Here is a 21,160-nt window from a genome sequence, read left to right on the forward strand (position 1 = left end):
ATATAGGGATGTAGAGACCTTACCACTTAGAGGATCCCCCCTAAGTTCCACATCCAGATATGGTATTGTACTTGTTCCTGTTTGGGCAGTGAATTCCAAACCCACCCTGTTAGAATTGAGGTAAATCAAAAAGTCTTGCATCTCAGCAGTCTCCCCCACCCAGATAAAAAGGAGATCGTCTATGAAACATTTATAGGATCTAATCCTATCTCTAAATGGGTTATTATCTCCAAAGACGTGGGACAGTTCCCACCAACCCATAAATAGGTTGGCATATGATGGGGCAAATTTTATTGCCCACAACAGCACTCCCAGTTCAGAAAACTTTTGCCCACAAACATTCAAAACTCAGTGTCAACCATTTTTTAATTAGCCCCTTATGCAAGCTTAGTAATGCCTTTCTATAGCTCTTAGGATTACTGCTTACCCTTACCCTCATGGGGATACTGTCAGCCTTTCTGAAATACACAGTTTCTCCAGAAAAAATTATTGAACATACCTCACTGCTATATAGCATGAAAACGTTCCTAACACAGAAGTTTCCTGTACTCCTCATCCTCTGTGGGAACAGCACTGGATCTTAGTTACAAATGCTAAGATCATCATCCTCCAGGCAGAAGTCTTCATCCATCTGCTGCCTGAGAGTAAATAGTACACACCGGTACCATTTAAAACAAAAAACTCTTGCTTGAAGAAATTAAAAACTAATATTTTATCACCTCTTTCACTTTACCCTTCCTAGTACTTAGAGTAGGCAAAGAGAATGACTGGGGGTGGAGCTAAGGGAGGAGCTATATAGACAGCTCTGCTGTGGTGCTCTTTGCCACTTCTTGTTAGCAGGAGGATAATATCCCACAAGTAAAGGATGAATCCGTGGACTTGTCGTACCTTATAGAAGAAATACCAACATCACCTCGTTGTCTGTTTCCAGACCTAGGGGTGTGGCTGAATTGGAGATCCCCATGTGACAATACAATACAGTGGATGCTGTGTCTGAAGGAGAGAGCCAGGTTTCTGTGAGAGCCATGAGGGAGGGAGGGAGTGATAAAGAGGTCATGGATAGAAGTGAGCTTTTACAAACAGAGGGAGAGTTTCAGAGTGCACAAGAGAAGGGGGTGTCGGCTTTAGAAACAAAAGGAATTTGAGTAAGGTTAACAGAGTTTTGTTTTCTAGGTCTATGGAAAGGCACACCAGGGTGGGCGAGGCTAGGAAGTTAAAGGGACAGTTCACCCAAAAATTTTCTTCCCTTTAAATTATTCCCAATGATCCTTTTTACCTGCTAGAGTATATTAAACTGGTTACAAGTGTCTCCTTTACTCCTATTTAAGCATTTAAAAAAGCTGATTTAGCCTGTGGTATAGCCACGTATACTGAAAGTTTTGATACTGGAGTATATGCTATTGACAAGCATAAGTAAACACAGCCAGCAGAAGAAGTTACACTCTCAGTGGGATGCAGGATAATTAAGTAATAAAATGATTATTGTCCATTGTTCTCTCTATGTACTGAGCTTTGGTTTTCCAGCCAAATAAAGACAAGGAAGACAAGACAAAAGACAAGGAAGCAAGTGTATGTACACACAGTTGTAGCATAATGAGATCTGATATCACCTTTAAGTTCAACCTATTGTAATAGGCTGTGGTTTCAAAGCACAAAATCAGCTACTTCATATACACACGCATGAAAATAATGCAATTTCTCAAATATTTTATACTCTGCAGTTGGTCTAACAAGTTATTTAAAAAAACCATACCTGGAAAAACAATGTTACAGTGTACTGTCCCTTTAAGGGGGACCAGGATTATGGGAGATATCACCAGCAGCTAGTATGAGCAAGAGGGAGATACAGATTTGCAGTATTGAGAGTGTTTTGGGGATGAGGTACAGGGAGGAGAATGTGTTTATGAATGTGTGAAGTTCATGAGAGCCAAAGTGAGGTAAGGGTAAAAGAGACAGGTCAATGAATAGTGCAGGTTGTGAGGGGAAAGAAGCAAATTAATAAAGTAGTTTGTTATAGAGACAAGAGGCAGCAGAAAGAAGATAAAGATATTGTGCATTTTTGCAAAAATGGGAAACAATGCAACACAAAAAACACAGTATTACAACAGCACATGCCTAGTATCTTTTCCTTTGCTCACTCCTTGTTCTAATTCTTGTATAATTATTTTGCCTAATTCTTAGTGCCTCACTTAAAAAATGCTAACTTCAGAAATGTGAACATTTGATATTACAATAATGCTAACTAAACCAGCAATGCGTCCCCATAGAAGTGTTAGATTTATAGGACAGAGCATTCCGCTGAGTCCATTATAATCAAAGACACTCAAAGGGCCAATTGGTAAAGTTTGATTTAGGGTAAGATAAGTTAAAATAAACAATAATAGCATTAATGGGGGTTGAGGTTATACCATTAGTAAACTTTTAAACTTATGAATTATAACAAGGCTTTGACATCATTAGCTAATGACAAGATATTAAAATATAATCACAGTTAATACAGACACATCCCAAAAGAGAGAGTTACACATAGTGCAATAGCCACAGAAAGCAGTGAATTTAGCAGGAGATGATTCAGGACCGAATTCACATACCTGAATTTGTGAATTTACATTAATAAATTCATCTACATTGAGTTAATTTTAGGTTTAATTTGCAAGATTAGCCCTAAAATAATTTAATATATACAAAATATGGCTTTCAAATAACAAAATTGCGATTAATGGGTTTTTCATAGACCAATTCAGTTAATAAGGGACTGGGAGAGTAAAAAAAAGTATAAACAAATATGTATGAATATCTAATGCATATACAGGTATCATCTCCCTTTGGCCCTTAACCTTCATATACAAAAAGAAAATGTATATGTTTACACTTTGTAACATAATAAAGCAATTACCTACCCTCAGCACAATAGCCCATGCACCCTTGGGTGGGTTGTAATAGGTACACAAAGAACTCGCCACAATTTCTGACAGTCACTGGGATGCGGAAAAGACAGCAGTCTTCAGTGTTCCTAAAGATAAATTGCCATGTTGCACAGGCTGTGAGATGTCTCACCTCACCAGGTGGAGGAAGCGTTTCAGATTCCCGTAAGGACAACCAGACAGGGGCTTGAGTTCCACAGTGATTCATCTGTGGAGAGAAAAAAAGAAATTTGTACAAAAAAACTAGAAGTCCTATATTTAGCTCAGAACTAAATGTAATTGAATTATAATAATTGCAGCAGAATAATAGCTAAATAAAAATGTGTTATATCTCTAATGTTAGTATTAGAGCAAAACCGAGGTCATGGACATGACCGCTAAACAGTATATGTAAGTATTAGTAGGATAAACTATGACAAAGTGCAGACAGAAGCTGATGAACCGAGTAGTTGGCATTGAAATATCCAGTTCTAGAACCCCCAAAAAGCTGTTTGTTTAAATGATTTCCTTCACCATGTTACTGCATATAAATGTATGGCTATGAAAATAGTAGATACATAATAATATAGATTTCCTAATGTCCACATTTTTAACTCCGCTTTTTTCTGGGGCCACAAAACTAATGCAGAAGGCCACTAATTAGCTATCCCTGAGCTATGGTATGGAATATAGGGGTTCAGATCCAATTTCTTTTACTCCTAGCTAAGGGGCAGAAGGCTAGGATAGCCTTAAATAACTAGTAGTGCATTGCCTGTCTGGAGCTGACTTTAACTCTTTGGTCCGTAAAAGGAGCGAGAGAGACGAGACAAGAATGTCTGATCTTTCTGCAAACAAAGCCCATTTAAATAGTGATGTTTTTAAGAACAAAGAACAATGGGTGGTGGTTTCAATGACCAAATACAAAAATACATTGAATGCTCTGCAGTTGGTGACAAGTCATTGGAAATATTAATTCCAGTTAGTTAAATCTCAATACAATTTTAAACATATTTCCAATTCACTTCCATTATCTAAATGTGCACAATCTTTTCATATGCACACTTTCTATGGCACCAGCTCCTACTGAGCATGTGCAAGAACTCACAAAATATAAGTATATGCATTTTGTAATTGGCTGATGGCTGCCACATGATGCAGTGGAGATACTCATTTCAAATCCAAACATACGCCTAGATTTAGAGTTTTGCGGCCAAAGGGGTGCGTTAGCTACGCATGCTTTTTTCCCCCCGCACCTTTTAAATTACGCTGGTATTTAGAGTTCTCATAAGGGCTGCGTTAGGCTCCAAAAAAGGAGCGTATAGCATATTTACCTCAACTGCAACTCTCGATACCAGCGGTGCTTACGGACGCGGCCAGCTTCAAAAACGTGCTCGTGCACGATTCCCCCATAGGAAACAATGGGGCTGTTTGAGCTGAAAAAAAAACTAACACCTGCAAAAAAGCAGCGTTCAGCTCCTAACGCAGCCCCATTGTTTTCTATGGGGAAACACTTCCTAAGTCTGCACCTAACACCCTAACATGTACCCCGAGTCTAAACACCCCATACCTTACACTTATTAACCCCTATTCTGCCGCCGCCGCTATCGCTGACCCCTGCATATTTTTTTTAACACCTAATCTGCCGCTCCGTACACCGCCGCAACCTACATTATACCTATGTACCCCTAATCTGTTGCCCCTATCACCGCCGACCCCTATATTATATTTATTAACCCCTAATCTGCCCCCCACAACGTCACCGCCAGCTACCTACAATAATTAACACCTAATCTGCCGACCGCACAGCGCCGCTACTATAATAAAGTTATTAACCCCTAATCCGCCTCACTCCCACCTCAATAACCCTATAATAAATAGTATTAACCCCTAATCTGCCCTCCCTAACATCGCCGACACCTAACTTCAATTATTAACCCCTAATCTGCCGACCGGAGCTCGCCGCTACTATAATAAATGGATTAACCCCTAAAGCTAAGTCTAAACCTAACACCCCACTAAGTTAAATATAATTTAAATCTAACGAAATAAATTAACTCTTATTAAATAAATTATTCCTATTTAAAGCTAAATACTTACCTGTAAAATAAACCCTAATATAGCTACAATATAAATAATAATTATATTGTAGCTATTTTAGGATTAATATTTATTTTACAGGCAACTTTGTATTTATTTTAGCCAGGTACAATAGCTATTAAATAGTTAAGAACTATTTAATAGCTAAAATAGTTAAAATTATTACAAAATTGCCTGTAAAATAAATCCTAACCTAAGTTACAATTAAACCTAACACTACACTATCAATAAATTAATTAAATACAATACCTACAAATAACTACAATTAAATAAACTAACTAAAGTACAAAAAATAAAAAAGAACTAAATTACAAAAAATAAAAAAATATTTACAAACATTAGAAAAATATTACAACAATTTTAAACTAATTACACCTACTCTAAGCCCCCTAATAAAATAACAAAGACCCCCAAAATAAAAAAATGCCCTACCCTATTCTAAATTAAAAAAGTTCAAAGCTCTTTTACCTTACCAGCCCTGAAAAGGGCCATTTACGGGGCATGCCCCAAATAATTCAGCTCTTTGCCTGTAAAAAAAAACATAGAATATCCCCCCCAACATACCCCTAATCTAACCCAAACCCCCCTTAAATAAACCTAACACTAAGCCTCTGAAGATCTTCCTACCTTATCTTCACCATGCCAGGTTCACGATCCAGCCTCCGAAGTCTTCATCCAAGCCTCCGAAATCTTCATCCAAGCCCAAGCGGGGGCTGGCGATCCATAATCCGTCTGAAGTCTTCTATCAAGCGGCGGCTGAAGAGGTCCAGAAGAGGCTCCAAAGTCAACATCCTATCCGGGAAGAAGAGGAGATCCGGACCGGCAACCATCTTGATCCAAGCGGCATCTTCTATCTTCATCCGATGACGAACGGCTCCATCTTGAAGACCTCCAGCGCGGATCCATCTTCTTCTTCCGACGTCCAACTGAAGAATGAAGGTTCCTTTAAGGGACGTCATCCAAGATGGCGTCCCTCGAATTCCGATTGGCTGATAGGATTCTATCAGCCAATCGGAATTAAGGTAGGAAAATTCTGATTGGCTGATGGAATCAGCCAATCAGATTAAAGTTCAATCCGATTGGCTGATCCGATCAGCCAATCAGATTGAGCTTGCATTCTATTGGCTGTTCCAATCAGCCAATAGAATGCGAGCTCAATCTGATTGGCTGATCAGATCAGCAAATCTGATTGAACTTGAATCAGATTGGCTGATTCCATCAGCCAATCAGAATTTTCCCACCTTAATTCCGATTGGCTGATAGAATCCTATCAGCCAATCGGAATTCGAGGGACGCTATCTTGGATGACGTCATTTAAAGGAACCTTCATTCGGACTTAGGACGTCGCAAGAAGAGGATGGATCCGCACCGGAGGTCTTCAACATGGAGCCGCTTGTCACCGCTTTGAAGAAGATGGTTGCCGGTCCGGATCTACTCTTCTGCCCGGATAGGAGGAAGACTTTGGAGCCTCTTCTGGACCTCTTCAGCCGCCGCTTGATAGAAGACTTCAGCCGGATTATGGATCACCAGCCCCCGCTTGGGCTTGGATGAAGACGGAGGCTTGGATGAAGACTTTGGAGGACGGATCAGTGAACCTGGCATGGTGAAGATAAGGTAGGAAGATCTTCAGGGGCTTAGTGTTAGGTTTATTTAAGGGGGGTTTGGGTTAGATTAGGGGTATGTGGGTGGTGGGTTGTAATGTTGGGGGGGGGTATTGTATTTTTTTTTTACAGGCAAAAGATCTGAATTATTTGGGCATGCCCCGCAAATGGCCCTTTTCAGGGCTGGTAAGGTAAAAGAGCTTTGAACTTTTTTAATTTAGAATAGGGTAGGGCATTTTTTTATTTTGGGGGTCTTTGTTATTTTATTAGGGGGCTTAGAGTAGGTGTAATTAGTTTAAAATTGTTGTAATATTTTTCTAATGTTTGTAAATATTTTTTTATTTTTTGTACTTTAGTTAGTTTATTTAATTGTAGTTATTTGTAGGTATTGTATTTAATTAATTTAATGATAGTGTAGTGTTAGGTTTAATTGTAACTTAGGTTAGGATTTATTTTACAGGTAATTTTGTAATTATTTTAACTATTTTAGCTATTAAATAGTTCTTAGCTATTTAATAGCTATTGTACCTGGTTAAAATAAATACAAAGTTGCCTGTAAAATAAATATTAATCCTAAAATAGCTACAATATAATTTTTATTTATATTGTAGCTATATTAGGGTTTATTTTACAGGTAAGTATTTAGCTTTAAATAAGAATAACAGAATTTATGTTTACCTGATAAATTTCTTTCTCCAACGGTGTGTCCGGTCCACGGCGTCATCCTTACTTGTGGGATATTCTCTTCCCCAACAGGAAATGGCAAAGAGCCCAGCAAAGCTGGTCACATGATCCCTCCTAGGCTCCGCCTACCCCAGTCATTCGACCGACGTTAAGGAGGAATAATAGCATAGGAGAAACCATATGGTACCGTGGTGACTGTAGTTAAAGAAAATAAATTATCAGACCTGATTAAAAAACCAGGGCGGGCCGTGGACCGGACACACCGTTGGAGAAAGAAATTTATCAGGTAAACATAAATTCTGTTTTCTCCAACATAGGTGTGTCCGGTCCACGGCGTCATCCTTACTTGTGGGAACCAATACCAAAGCTTTAGGACACGGATGAAGGGAGGGAGCAAATCAGGTCACCTAAATGGAAGGCACCACGGCTTGCAAAACCTTTCTCCCAAAAATAGCCTCAGAAGAAGCAAAAGTATCAAACTTGTAAAATTTGGTAAAAGTGTGCAGTGAAGACCAAGTCGCTGCTCTACATATCTGATCAACAGAAGCCTCGTTCTTGAAGGCCCATGTGGAAGCCACAGCCCTAGTGGAATGAGCTGTGATTCTTTCGGGAGGCTGCCGTCCGGCAGTCTCGTAAGCCAATCTGATGATGCTTTTAATCCAAAAAGAGAGAGAGGTAGAAGTTGCTTTTTGACCTCTCCTTTTACCTGAATAAACAACAAACAAGGAAGATGTTTGTCTAAAATCCTTTGTAGCATCTAAATAGAATTTTAGAGCGCGAACAACATCCAAATTGTGCAACAAGCGTTCCTTCTTTGAAACTGGTTTCGGACACAGAGAAGGTACGATAATCTCCTGGTTAATGTTTTTGTTAGAAACAACTTTTGGAAGAAAACCAGGTTTAGTACGTAAAACCACCTTATCTGCATGGAACACCAGATAAGGAGGAGAACACTGCAGAGCAGATAATTCTGAAACTCTTCTAGCAGAAGAAATTGCAACTAAAAACAAAACTTTCCAAGATAATAACTTAATATCAACGGAATGTAAGGGTTCAAACGGAACCCCCTGAAGAACTGAAAGAACTAAATTGAGACTCCAAGGAGGAGTCAAAGGTTTGTAAACAGGCTTGATTCTAACCAGAGCCTGAACAAAGGCTTGAACATCTGGCACAGCTGCCAGTTTTTTGTGAAGTAACACCGACAAGGCAGAAATCTGTCCCTTCAGGGAACTTGCCGATAATCCTTTTTCCAATCCTTCTTGAAGGAAGGATAGAATCCTAGGAATCTTAACCTTGTCCCAAGGGAATCCTTTAGATTCACACCAACAGATATATTTTTTCCAAATTTTGTGGTAAATCTTTCTAGTTACAGGCTTTCTGGCCTGAACAAGAGTATCGATAACAGAATCTGAGAAACCTCGCTTCGATAAAATCAAGCTTTCAATCTCCAAGCAGTCAGCTGGAGTGAAACCAGATTCGGATGTTCGAACGGACCCTGAACAAGAAGGTCTCGTCTCAAAGGTAGCTTCCAAGGTGGAGCCGATGACATATTCACCAGATCTGCATACCAAGTCCTGCGTGGCCACGCAGGAGCTATCAAGATCACCGACGCCCTCTCCTGATTGATCCTGGCTACCAGCCTGGGGATGAGAGGAAACGGCGGGAACACATAAGCAAGTTTGAAGGTCCAAGGTGCTACTAGTGCATCCACTAGAGCCGCCTTGGGATCCCTGGATCTGGACCCGTAGCAAGGAACTTTGAAGTTCTGACGAGAGGCCATCAGATCCATGTCTGGAATGCCCCATAGTTGAGTGACTTGGGCAAAGATTTCCGGATGGAGTTCCCACTCCCCCGGATGCAATGTCTGACGACTCAGAAAATCCGCTTCCCAATTTTCCACTCCCGGGATGTGGATAGCAGACAGGTGGCAGGAGTGAGACTCCGCCCATAGAATAATCTTGGTCACTTCTTCCATCGCTAGGGAACTCCTTGTTCCCCCCTGATGGTTGATGTACGCAACAGTCGTCATGTTGTCTGATTGAAACCGTATGAACTTGGTCCTCGCTAGCTGAGGCCAAGCCTTGAGAGCATTGAATATCGCTCTCAGTTCCAGAATATTTATCGGTAGAAGAGATTCTTCCCGAGACCAAAGACCCTGAGCTTTCAGGGATCCCCAGACCGCGCCCCAGCCCATCAGACTGGCGTCGGTCGTGACAATGACCCACTCTGGTCTGCGGAATGTCATCCCTCGTGACAGGTTGTCCAGGGACAGCCACCAACGGAGTGAGTCTCTGGTCCTCTGATTTACTTGTATCTTTGGAGACAAGTCTGTATAGTCCCCATTCCACTGACTGAGCATGCACAGTTGTAATGGTCTTAGATGAATGCGCGCAAAAGGAACTATGTCCATTGCCGCTACCATCAACCCGATCACTTCCATGCACTGAGCTACGGAAGGAAGAGGAACGGAATGAAGTATTCGACAAGAGTCCAGAAGTTTTGTCTTTCTGGCCTCTGTTAGAAAAATCCTCATTTCTGAGGAGTCTATAATTGTTCCCAAGAAGGGAACCCTTGTTGACGGGGATAGAGAACTCTTTTCCACGTTCACTTTCCAGCCGTGCGATCTGAGAAAGGCCAGGACGATGTCCGTGTGAGCCTTTGCTCGAGGGAGGGACGACGCTTGAATCAGAATGTCGTCCAGGTAAGGTACTACTGCAATGCCCCTTGGTCTTAGCACCGCTAGAAGGGACCCTAGTACCTTTGTGAAAATCCTTGGAGCAGTGGCTAATCCGAAAGGAAGCGCCACGAACTGGTAATGTTTGTCCAGGAATGCAAACCTTAGGAACCGATGATGTTCCTTGTGGATAGGAATATGTAGATACGCATCCTTTAAATCCACCGTGGTCATGAATTGACCTTCCTGGATGGAAGGAAGGATAGTTCGAATGGTTTCCATCTTGAACGATGGGACCTTGAGAAATTTGTTTAAGATCTTGAGATCTAGGATTGGTCTGAACGTTCCCTCTTTTTTGGGAACTATGAACAGATTGGAGTAGAACCCCATCCCTTGTTCTCTCAATGGAACAGGATGAATCACTCCCATTTTTAACAGGTCTTCTACACAATGTAAGAACGCCTGTCTTTTTATGTGGTCTGAAGACAACTGAGACCTGTGGAACCTCCCCCTTGGGGGAAGTCCCTTGAATTCCAGAAGATAACCCTGGGAGACTATTTCTAGCGCCCAAGGATCCAGAACATCTCTTGCCCAAGCCTGAGCGAAGAGAGAGAGTCTGCCCCCCACCAGATCCGGTCCCGGATCGGGGGCCGATATTTCATGCTGTCTTGGTAGCAGTGGCAGGTTTCTTGGCCTGCTTTCCCTTGTTCCAGCCTTGCATTGGTCTCCAAGCTGGCTTGGCCTGAGAAGTATTACCCTCTTGCTTAGAGGACGTAGCACCTTGGGCTGGTCCGTTTTTACGAAAGGGACGAAAATTAGGTCTATTTTTTGCCTTGAAAGGCCGATCCTGAGGAAGGGCATGGCCCTTACCCCCAGTGATATCAGAGATAATCTCTTTCAAGTCAGGACCAAACAGCGTTTTCCCCTTGAAAGGAATGTTTAGTAGCTTGTTCTTGGAAGACGCATCAGCCGACCAAGATTTCAACCAAAGCGCTCTGCGCGCCACAATAGCAAACCCAGAATTCTTAGCCGCTAACTTAGCCAATTGCAAAGAGGCGTCTAGAGTGAAAGAATTAGCCAATTTGAGAGCATTGACTCTGTCCATAATCTCCTCATAAGGAGGAGAGTCACTATCGAGCACCTTAATCAGTTCATCAAACCAGAAATATGCGGCTGTAGTGACAGGGACAATGCATGAAATGGGTTGTAGAAGGTAACCCTGCTGAACAAACATCTTTTTAAGCAAACCTTCTAATTTTTTATCCATAGGATCTTTGAAAGCACAACTATCCTCTATGGGAATAGTGGTGCGTTTGTTTAAAGTAGAAACCGCTCCCTCGACCTTGGGGACTGACTGCCATAAGTCCTTTCTGGGGTCGACCATAGGAAACAATTTTTTAAATATGGGGGGAGGGACGAAAGGAATACCGGGCCTTTCCCATTCTTTATTAACAATGTCCGCCACCCGCTTGGGTATAGGAAAAGCTTCTGGGAGCCCCGGCACCTCTAGGAACTTGTCCATTTTACATAGTTTCTCTGGGATGACCAAATTTTCACAATCATCCAGAGTGGATAATACCTCCTTAAGCAAAATGCGGAGATGTTCCAATTTAAATTTAAAAGTAATCACATCAGATTCAGCCTGCTGAGAAATGTTCCCTAAATCAGTAATTTCTCCCTCAGACAAAACCTCCCTGGCCCCCTCAGATTGGGTTAGGGGCCCTTCAGAGATATTAATATCAGCGTCGTCATGCTCTTCAGTAACTAAAACAGAGCATCCACGCTTACGCTGACAAGGGTTCATTTTGGCTAAAATGTTTTTGACAGAATTATCCATTACAGCCGTTAATTGTTGCATAGTAAGGAGTATTGGCGCGCTAGATGTACTAGGGGCCTCCTGAGTGGGCAAGACTCGTGTAGACGAAGGAGGGAATGATGCAGTACCATGCTTACTCCCCTCACTTGAGGAATCATCTTGGGCATCATTGTCATTATCACATAAATCACATTTATTTAAATGAATAGGAATTCTGGCTTCCCCACATTCAGAACACAGTCTATCTGGTAGTTCAGACATGTTAAACAGGCATAAACTTGATAAGAAAGTACAAAAAACGTTTTGAAATAAAACCGTTACTGTCACTTTAAATTTTAAACTGAACACACTTTATTACTGCAATTGCGAAAAAACATGAAGGAATTGTTCAAAATTCACCAAACTTTCACCACAGTGTCTTAAAGCCTTGAAAATATTGCACACCAATTTTGGAAGCTTTAACCCTTAAAATAACGGAACCGGAGCCGTTTTAAGCTTTAACCCCTTTACAGTCCCTGGTATCTGCTTTGCTGAGACCCAACCAAACCCAAAGGGGAATACGATACCAAATGACGCCTTCAGAAGTCTTTTATAAGTATCAGAGCTCCTCTCACATGCGACTGCATGCCATGCCTCTCAAAAACAAGTGCGCAACACCGGCGCGAAAATGAGACTCTGCCTATGCTTTGGGAAAGCCCCTAAAGAATAAGGTGTTTAAAACAGTGCCTGCCGATATTATTATATCAAAATACCCAGAATAAATGATTCCTCAAGGCTAAATAAGTGTTAATATCAATCGATTTAGCCCAAAAAAGGTCTACAGTCTAAATAAGCCCTTGTGAAGCCCTTATTTACAATCGTAATAAACATGGCTTACCGGATCCCATAGGGAAAATGACAGCTTCCAGCATTACATCGTCTTGTTAGAATGTGTCATACCTCAAGCAGCAAAGGACTGCAAACTGTTCCCCCAACTGAAGTTAATTGCTCTCAACAGTCCTGTGTGGAACAGCCATGGATTTTAGTTACGGTTGCTAAAATCATTTTCCTCATACAAACAGAATTCTTCATCTCTTTTCTGTTTCTGAGTAAATAGTACGTACCAGCACTATTTGAAAATAACAAACTCTTGATTGAATAATGAAACACTACAGTTAAACACTAAAAAACTCTAAGCCATCTCCGTGGAGATGTTGCCTGTACAACGGCAAAGAGAATGACTGGGGTAGGCGGAGCCTAGGAGGGATCATGTGACCAGCTTTGCTGGGCTCTTTGCCATTTCCTGTTGGGGAAGAGAATATCCCACAAGTAAGGATGACGCCGTGGACCGGACACACCTATGTTGGAGAAAATTTATTTAATAAGAGTTAATTTATTTCGTTAGATTTAAATTATATTTAACTTAGGGGGGTGTTAGTGTTAGGTTTAGACTTAGCTTTAGGGGTTAATCCATTTATTATAGTAGCGGCGAGCTCCGGTCGGCAGATTAGGGGTTAATAATTGAAGTTAGGTGTCGGCGATGTTAGGGAGGGCAGATTAGGGGTTAATACTATTTATTATAGGGTTATTGAGGCGGGAGTGAGGCGGATTAGGGGTTAATAACTTTATTATAGTAGCGGTGAGGTGCGGTCGGCAGATTAGGGGTTAATTATTGTAGGTAGGTGGAGGCGACGTTGGGTGCGGCAGATTAGGGGTTAATAAATATAATATAGGGGTCGGCTGTGTTAGGGGCAGCAGATTAGGGGTACATAGGGATAATGTAGGTTGCGGCGGTGTACGGAGCGGCAGATTAGGGGTTAAAAAAATATGCAGGTGTCAGCGATAGCGGGGGCGGCAGATTAGGGGTTAATAAATATTATGTAGGGGTCGGCGGTGTTAGGGGCAGCAGATTAGGGGTACATAGGGATAACGTAGGTGGCGGTGGTTTGTGGACGGCAGATTAGGGGTTAAAAAATTTAAATATATTGGCGGCGATGTGGGGGGACCTTGGTTTAGGGGTACATAGGTAGTTTATGGGTGTTAGTGTACTTTAGAGCACAGTAGTTAAGAGCTTTATAAACCGGTGTTAGCCCAGAAAGCTCTTAACTACTGACTTTTTTTTGCGGCTGGAGTTTTGTCGTAAAATTTCTAACGCTGACTTCAGCCACGACTCTAAATACCGGCGTTAGAAAGATCCCATTGAAAAGATAGGATACGCAAATGGCGTAGGGGGATCTTCGGTATGGAAAAGTCGCGGCTGCAAAGTGAGCGTTAGACCCTTTCCTGACTGACTCCAAATACCAGCGGGCGGTAAAAACCAGCGTTAGGACCCTCTAACGCTGGTTTTGACGGCTACCGCCCAACTCTAAATCTAGGCCTAAGTGTTTTGCATTATCTTTTCATTGCACATTTGTTGATTATGTAAATATTCTGGGTTTAGTGATCCTTTAAGATTGTAATACACATGATTCAGTTTATATAATCAGGAAATACTGAGTTAGACTGCAAAGAAAACTGGTTTGTTGAAAATGCAGAAGAAAGTCCCTTTATTATGTGTACCCATGGAGTGGTCCATATTAAGTACATTGTTGTGCTGAATTTCTGCAGGGTGACTATTGCCCCCTGGGCTACAATCAGTAATAGAACCAGGGCCAGAGGATGTATTGATGACAAAACAGCTGTTGCATGGCACCTTTACTTACTGCCTGGCTACAGATCAATAACAAGTGTGCCTCGAGCACTCCCAGCAATTGCCTGTTCTCATCCCCTTCACCATTCCTGTGCACTGTTGCACTCAGGGTAACGCAGAGCAGCAGACTGTCTGCAAATCATTTAAAAATCAGGGGATGCCATCAGCTGCACCAAAAAGATGTTCCTCTGAGTAAAAAATAGTTGATTTTTAAATCAGACTCATAAATATGGAACTTAAATTATGATGCAGACATTCAGACTTATGAAATGACCCTGAAGAAATGTATTTTGCTAATGATAAATGATGAAACGAAGATAAGATTACAGAAGAACATGATTGAAATAGTTAATAAGTACCTAATCATTATAGGATTAAGATTAAAGAGACATTTTTTCCTTTATGATTCAGCTCAAGCATGCAATGTAAAACAACTTTTTAATGTATGTGTATTATCCAGTTCTATTCATTCTATTTGTATCTTATGGTTGAAAAGCAGGGACGTAAGCTCATGAGTGTGCAGGGGTCTGGAACTCTATATGGCAGTAGTTTTGCAAGAATGTTATCTATTTACAAGAGCACTAGATGGCAGCACTATTTACTGTCGTAGAGTGTTCCAGACACCTATCTAGGTATCTCTTCAACAAAGAATTCCATAGGAACAAAGCAAATTTGATAAAAGAAGTAAATTGAAACGTTTTTAAAATTGTATGCTGTGTCTAAATCACAAAATTCAATGTTTGGGGTTTCATATCCCTTTAGCTCTCTGCTCTGGCGAGATGATTCTGGAGGCGTTATCAGTACTATGAGGTCCTTCAAAGAGTTTTAGAAATGCAAATGTTATCTTGTGAGCTGTATATCAAGCAGTGCTGAATTCTGGGTATGAAGAAGAGACAAAGTCACAAACATTAAAACACCTTGAGATGTAGTTATGTGTAATGAAAAAACTTTGCAGTATAAAATTTTTATTTATTTTGCCCCCTTTAAATCTTTAGCTCTGAAAATGGAGGATTTTCTAATTATCGGGGCTAACTAGCATTCTCACCCAGCCACCATTTTATGGACAAAGTCAGTATTTGTAAGGTGCATGTCAATATAGATGGAATCTAATTATGAACAAATAATCCTTTAAATTAATCCTAGCAGCTTTAGTTTCTGTATTATACTGTGTAATTATCTATGTCAATCTATGGTAATTAGCATGAACTTTATTTTTTCCAGAAAATATGGCAATTGTAAGGCCAACTCTGCTACATATCTGACCCTAATTGCCTTCAGCAGATAACAAATGCAAAACAATGCACTTTATACTTATACTAACGTTATTACAATGCTTAACTTTGTTATCTGCAGACCAAAACCCAGATTGGCTCCTCCAAATGGTCAGGGGAGTTTGGCTATTGAAAAACAATTGTGTTAGTGTTAATTTGTTATAACATTATTTAGACTGAGCTGATATGTTATTCTATTGTAACACAACAAGAAAGTCTTGTAATTACACTTTACTGTCCCTTTAAGCACAATCATGTGCTCAGTTGATTCTGAAAAAGTAAAATACTGATTTAGGTGTATTTATGTTGCTTATATATCATTTAATAAACAGTAATGATCTCTATGATTTTATATGTATTTCTCTTGCCTTGTTTTTAAATATCAAGTATAAAATTTAAAAGTAGTTGCTGTACTTTTCTACTGGCCCACTGTTGAAACCTTCTCCTGATCCTACTTGAGAGGTGCAAACTTTACAGCTGCTAAACCAATACAGAATGTCATTGGCCTGTAGCAACTAACCAGTGGTTGTGTATTGCTTGTGACTCCTGAGCTGGACTTTACCTATGTTTTTAACTACTTTAGGGGAGTTAAAAAATAGGGCTAGATTAAGAGTGGCATGCTAAAAGTAATGCAGAAGTAAAAAAAGTGTTTATTGTGGCTCTTTGTGCACGTCATAAGTAGCACGTGTATTACAAGTTAAAAGTAAACACGTTCCCTTAAGTGTAATTTTATTTAATGTGCGTTGGGATAGCGCAACTTCAGAGCTCTAGTTAACTATTATATTCGACTAAAACGTTGCACAAAATACATAAAAAATACATTTAAAGTACAGTTATCTTCATAACACCACCATCTAATAAAAATTATTTTAAAAGAAATTGCATAAAAAAGTTATTAGGGCTAAAAGATATGAGGTATATGGTGTTAGAAAAAAAAAATCATACAAAGGGCTTTATAGAGATATATATTTTACCTAAAAATCATAATATATATATAAACATATATATATATATATATATATATATATATATATATATATATATATATATATATATATATATATACACATACAGGGAGTGCAGAATTATTAGGCAAATGAGTATTTTGACCACATCATCCTCTTTATGCATGTTGTCTTACTCCAAGCTGTATAGGCTCAAAAGCCTACTACCAATTAAGCAAATTAGGTGATGTGCATCTCTGTAATGAGAAGGGGTGTGGTCTAATGACATCAACACCCTATATCAGGTGTGCATAATTATTAGGCAACTTCCTTTCCTTTGGCAAAATGGGTCAAAAGAAGGACTTGACAGGCTCAGAAAAGTCGAAAATAGTGAGATATCTTGCAGAGGGATGCAGCACTCTTAAAATTGCAAAGCTTCTGAAGCGTGATCATCGAACAATCAAGCGTTTCATTCAAAATAGTCAACAGGGTCGCAAGAAGCGTGTGGAAAAACCAAGGTGCAAAATAACTGCCCATGAACTGAGAAAAGTCAAGCGTGCAGCTGCCAAGATGCCACTTGCCACCAGTTTGGCCATATTTCAGAGCTGCAACATCACTGGAGTGCCCAAAAGCACAAGGTGTGCAATACTCAGAGACATGGCCAAGGTAAGAAAGGCTGAAAGACGACCACCACTGAACAAGACACACAAGCTGAAACGTCAAGACTGGGCCAAGAAATATCTCAAGACTGATTTTTCTAAGGTTTTATGGACTGATGAAATGAGAGTGAGTCTTGATGGGCCAGATGGATGGGCCCGTGGCTGGATTGGTAAAGGGCACAGAGCTCCAGTCCGACTCAGACGCCAGCAAGGTGAAGGTGGAGTACTGGTTTGGGCTGGTATCATCAAAGATGAGCTTGTGGGGCCTTTTCAGGTTGAGGATGGAGTCAAGCTCAACTCCCAGTCCTACTGACAGTTTCTGGAAGACACCTTCTTCCAGCAGTGGTACAGGAAGAAGTCTGCATCCTTCAAGAAAAACATGATTTTCATGCAGGACAATGCTCCATCACACACGTCCAAGTACTCCACAGCGTGGCTGGCAAGAAAGGGTATAAAAGAAGAAAATCTAATGACATGGCCTCCTTGTTCACCTGATCTGAACCCCATTGAGAACCTGAGGTCCATCATCAAATGTGAGATTTACAAGGAGGGAAAACAGTACACCTCTCTGAACAGTGTCTGGGAGGCTGTGGTTGCTGCTGCACGCAATGTTGATGGTGAACAGATCAAAACACTGACAGAATCCATGGATGGCAGGCTTTTGAGTGTCCTTGCAAAGAAAGGTGGCTATATTGGTCACTGATTTGTTTTTGTTTTGTTTTTGAATGTCAGAAATGTATATTTGTGAATGTTGAGATGTTATATTGGTTTCACTGGTAAAAATAAATAATTGAAATGGGTATATATTTGTTTTTTGTTAAGTTGCCTAATAATTATGCACAGTAATAGTCACCTGCACACACAGATATCCCCCTAAAATAGCTAAAACTAAAAACAAACTAAAAACTACTTCCAAAACTATTCAGCTTTGATATTAATGAGTTTTTTGGGTTCATTGAGAACATGGTTGTTGTTCAATAATAAAATTAATCCTCAAAAATACAACTTGCCTAATAATTCTGCACTCCCTGTATATATATATATATATATACATACAGGTAGCCCTGAATTTACGCCGGGGTTAGGTTCTAGAAGGAATGGTTGTAAAGCGAAACTGTTGTAAATTGAAACCCAGTTTATAATGTAAGTCAATGGGAAGTGAGGCAGTTAGGTTCCAGTCCCCTCTCAAAATTGTCATAAGTAACACCTAATACATTATTGTTAAAGCTTTGAAATGAAGACTTTAAATGCTAAATAGCATTATAAACCTAATAAAATAATCACACAACACAGAATATATAATTAAACTAAGTTAAATGAACAAAAACATTTGCTAAACAGCATTATAAACCTAATAAAATAAGCACACAACAGACTTTACTTGCATTTTTCTGCAAACAGTTCTTTCTATGCATTCCAGTCTGGACTGATTTATAGACAGGAAGATCTTGTTCCTTTGCAAGCTGCTCGATAGCTCAGGTCTGGTTAAACTGATTAATTTCAGCTTGCTTGGCTTGCATATCTTTGCTGCAACACAAGCGGACAGCTCCGCCTACTGGCTATTTTAATCAATGCACTGCTTCTCAATGCTTTTTAATAGCAGTCACATGACTAAAAAAAAAGGTTGTTATTCTGAAACAGTGCAATTTGAACCGTTGTAAACCGAGGGCCACCTGTACATATACATATACATATATATATATATATATATATATATATATATATATATATATATACACATACATACACACACACATATACATACATATACACACATATACACACACATATATATATATATATATATATACACATACACATACATACACACACACATGCATACATACTAGGGTTGCACCGATACCATTTTTGTATGACTGAGTACAAGTACCGATACTTTTTTTCAAATACACGCCGATACCAATTACCGATACTTTTTTATGTCATGTGACAGTTTACCAAGCACAATACAGACTAATTATTTAAGATTCCTTCTTTATAATTATAAAGGACTGTAATTCAAAAGATATTATGAAATAATAAAAAAGTTCACTGAACATGTTTATAAATAAAAAATATTACAATAAAATATTAAATTTAAAGGGGTGATGCAATTGGGTTGTAGGGCTGTTATATAACATCAATCTGACATTTGTATGGAGGTTCCGACTCTAAGTTGAACAGTCTTTCACTTTCCACACTACTGCATGGGGCAGAAAGATATTTTTGGGCCATTTTAGCCAGAGCTGGAAATCTGTTTATTAACTGCCCAGTACATCAGGGGTTTGTCTGAACGAGGTACAGTGATCTCTCCTAAAATAATACAAATAACAGCAATTTGTATTGTCAGAACAGTAGTAAACAATTTTTAGTTTAGTCTCCACTCCAGCTTTAAATGAAATGAGAACATGCAGTTTGAAAAAACGCCACAAGATAGCATATGGGTAGGAAGTGGAGGTATCGGTTTAAGTATCGGTGCATTTGCACGAGTACAAGTACTCATGCAAATACTTGGTATCGGTACCGATACCGATACTAGTATCGGTATCGGTGCATCCCTAATAGATACATAATGTATATATACATAATATGTATTTAAAGGGACAGTGGAAAAATGAAAGGATCCGCCATGCGCTAAAATCCAAAAATGTATTGCAAAAAGTTAAAGCAGGATAACAATATCCAGGAGGATGTAGCAAACAGCTAGGTTTAAGCAAGCGGTGTGGCACTGTTGGTTTACGCGTTTCGGCTTTAGGGAGCCATAACCATAGCCTTTATTTTTTTGCAATAAATTTTTGGATTTTAAGCCATGGCGGATCCTTTCGTTTTTCCACTTATTCATTAGCAGCTTATCCGCCATGCACTGAACTGATTTAGGTGGGTGTGGAACAGGTGTCTGGTTGCTATAGGAGGAACGCAATCATACCTCATCCTCGGAGAATGGGAGGAGCTGATTGGCGCAAATAGATCCACGAGGACACCAGCTGCACAGGTGAAGTCCCTAGAACACTCAGAGATGCAGGAAGAGTTTGCCCGTGTTCGTAAGAAGACATTGCAGAGTCCGGTAAGAAAGGCAACAGGGCCAGTGGATCAGCTGTACACTTCCGGGAAGGAGGTACATACATTTGCACTCCAGCACTTTACACATATATGTGGATTGTATTGTTTTGAGACCGTACAGCACCATACACTTTATTTGGATTTTATCTATCTAATATGGTGGTTAATAGGAGTTATTAGTTTTGTTTTTGGATGAAAACTAATCTTCTTTTCTTCATGTTTAAAAGGGACAGTCAACAGAATTTTTTTTTTTTTTTTTTTTTTTAAAGATAGATAATGCCTTTACTACCCATTCCCCAGCTTTGCACAACCAACATTGTTATATTAATACACTTTATAACCTTTAAACCTCTAAAATGTCTGTGTTTCTAAGTCCCTAAAGCCAGCCCCATGATCACATGCTTTTGTATTTGCTTTTCACATCAGGGGAAGCTAGTTCATGTGAGCCATATAGATAACATTGTGCTGACACCCATGGATTCCAACAACACAGCACTAATTGGTGCTGTGTTGTTGGAATCCATGGGTGTCAGCACAATAGATAATAAATGTAAAGTCATGTGATCAGGGGGCTGTCAGAAGATGCTTAGAAACAAGGTAATCACAGAGGTAAAAAGTGTATTAATATAACAATGTTTTCTTTGCAAAACTGGGGAATGGGTAATAAAGGGATTATCTATCTTTTTAAAAAATAAATTGAGTTGACTGTCCCTTTAAGAATAAATAGAACATATTCTGGTATGTGAAGAGCAATGGAATGTAAAAAAATAATATTTAATGTTG

General features: G+C 39.8%; 1 protein-coding gene across 1 annotated transcript in view; it reads right to left on the reverse strand.

Annotated features, from left to right (window-relative positions):
- Positions 1–21,160, reverse strand: part of VWDE (von Willebrand factor D and EGF domains) — a 258,980-nt gene that overhangs the window by 188,807 nt on the left and 49,013 nt on the right. The window contains 1 exon segment of the mRNA XM_053714104.1: positions 2,901–3,132. Coding sequence (XP_053570079.1) covers positions 2,901–3,132 — 232 coding nt within the window.

The sequence above is a fragment of the Bombina bombina genome, chromosome 5, assembly GCF_027579735.1.
Source record: "Bombina bombina isolate aBomBom1 chromosome 5, aBomBom1.pri, whole genome shotgun sequence".
NCBI lineage: Eukaryota > Metazoa > Chordata > Amphibia > Anura > Bombinatoridae > Bombina > Bombina bombina.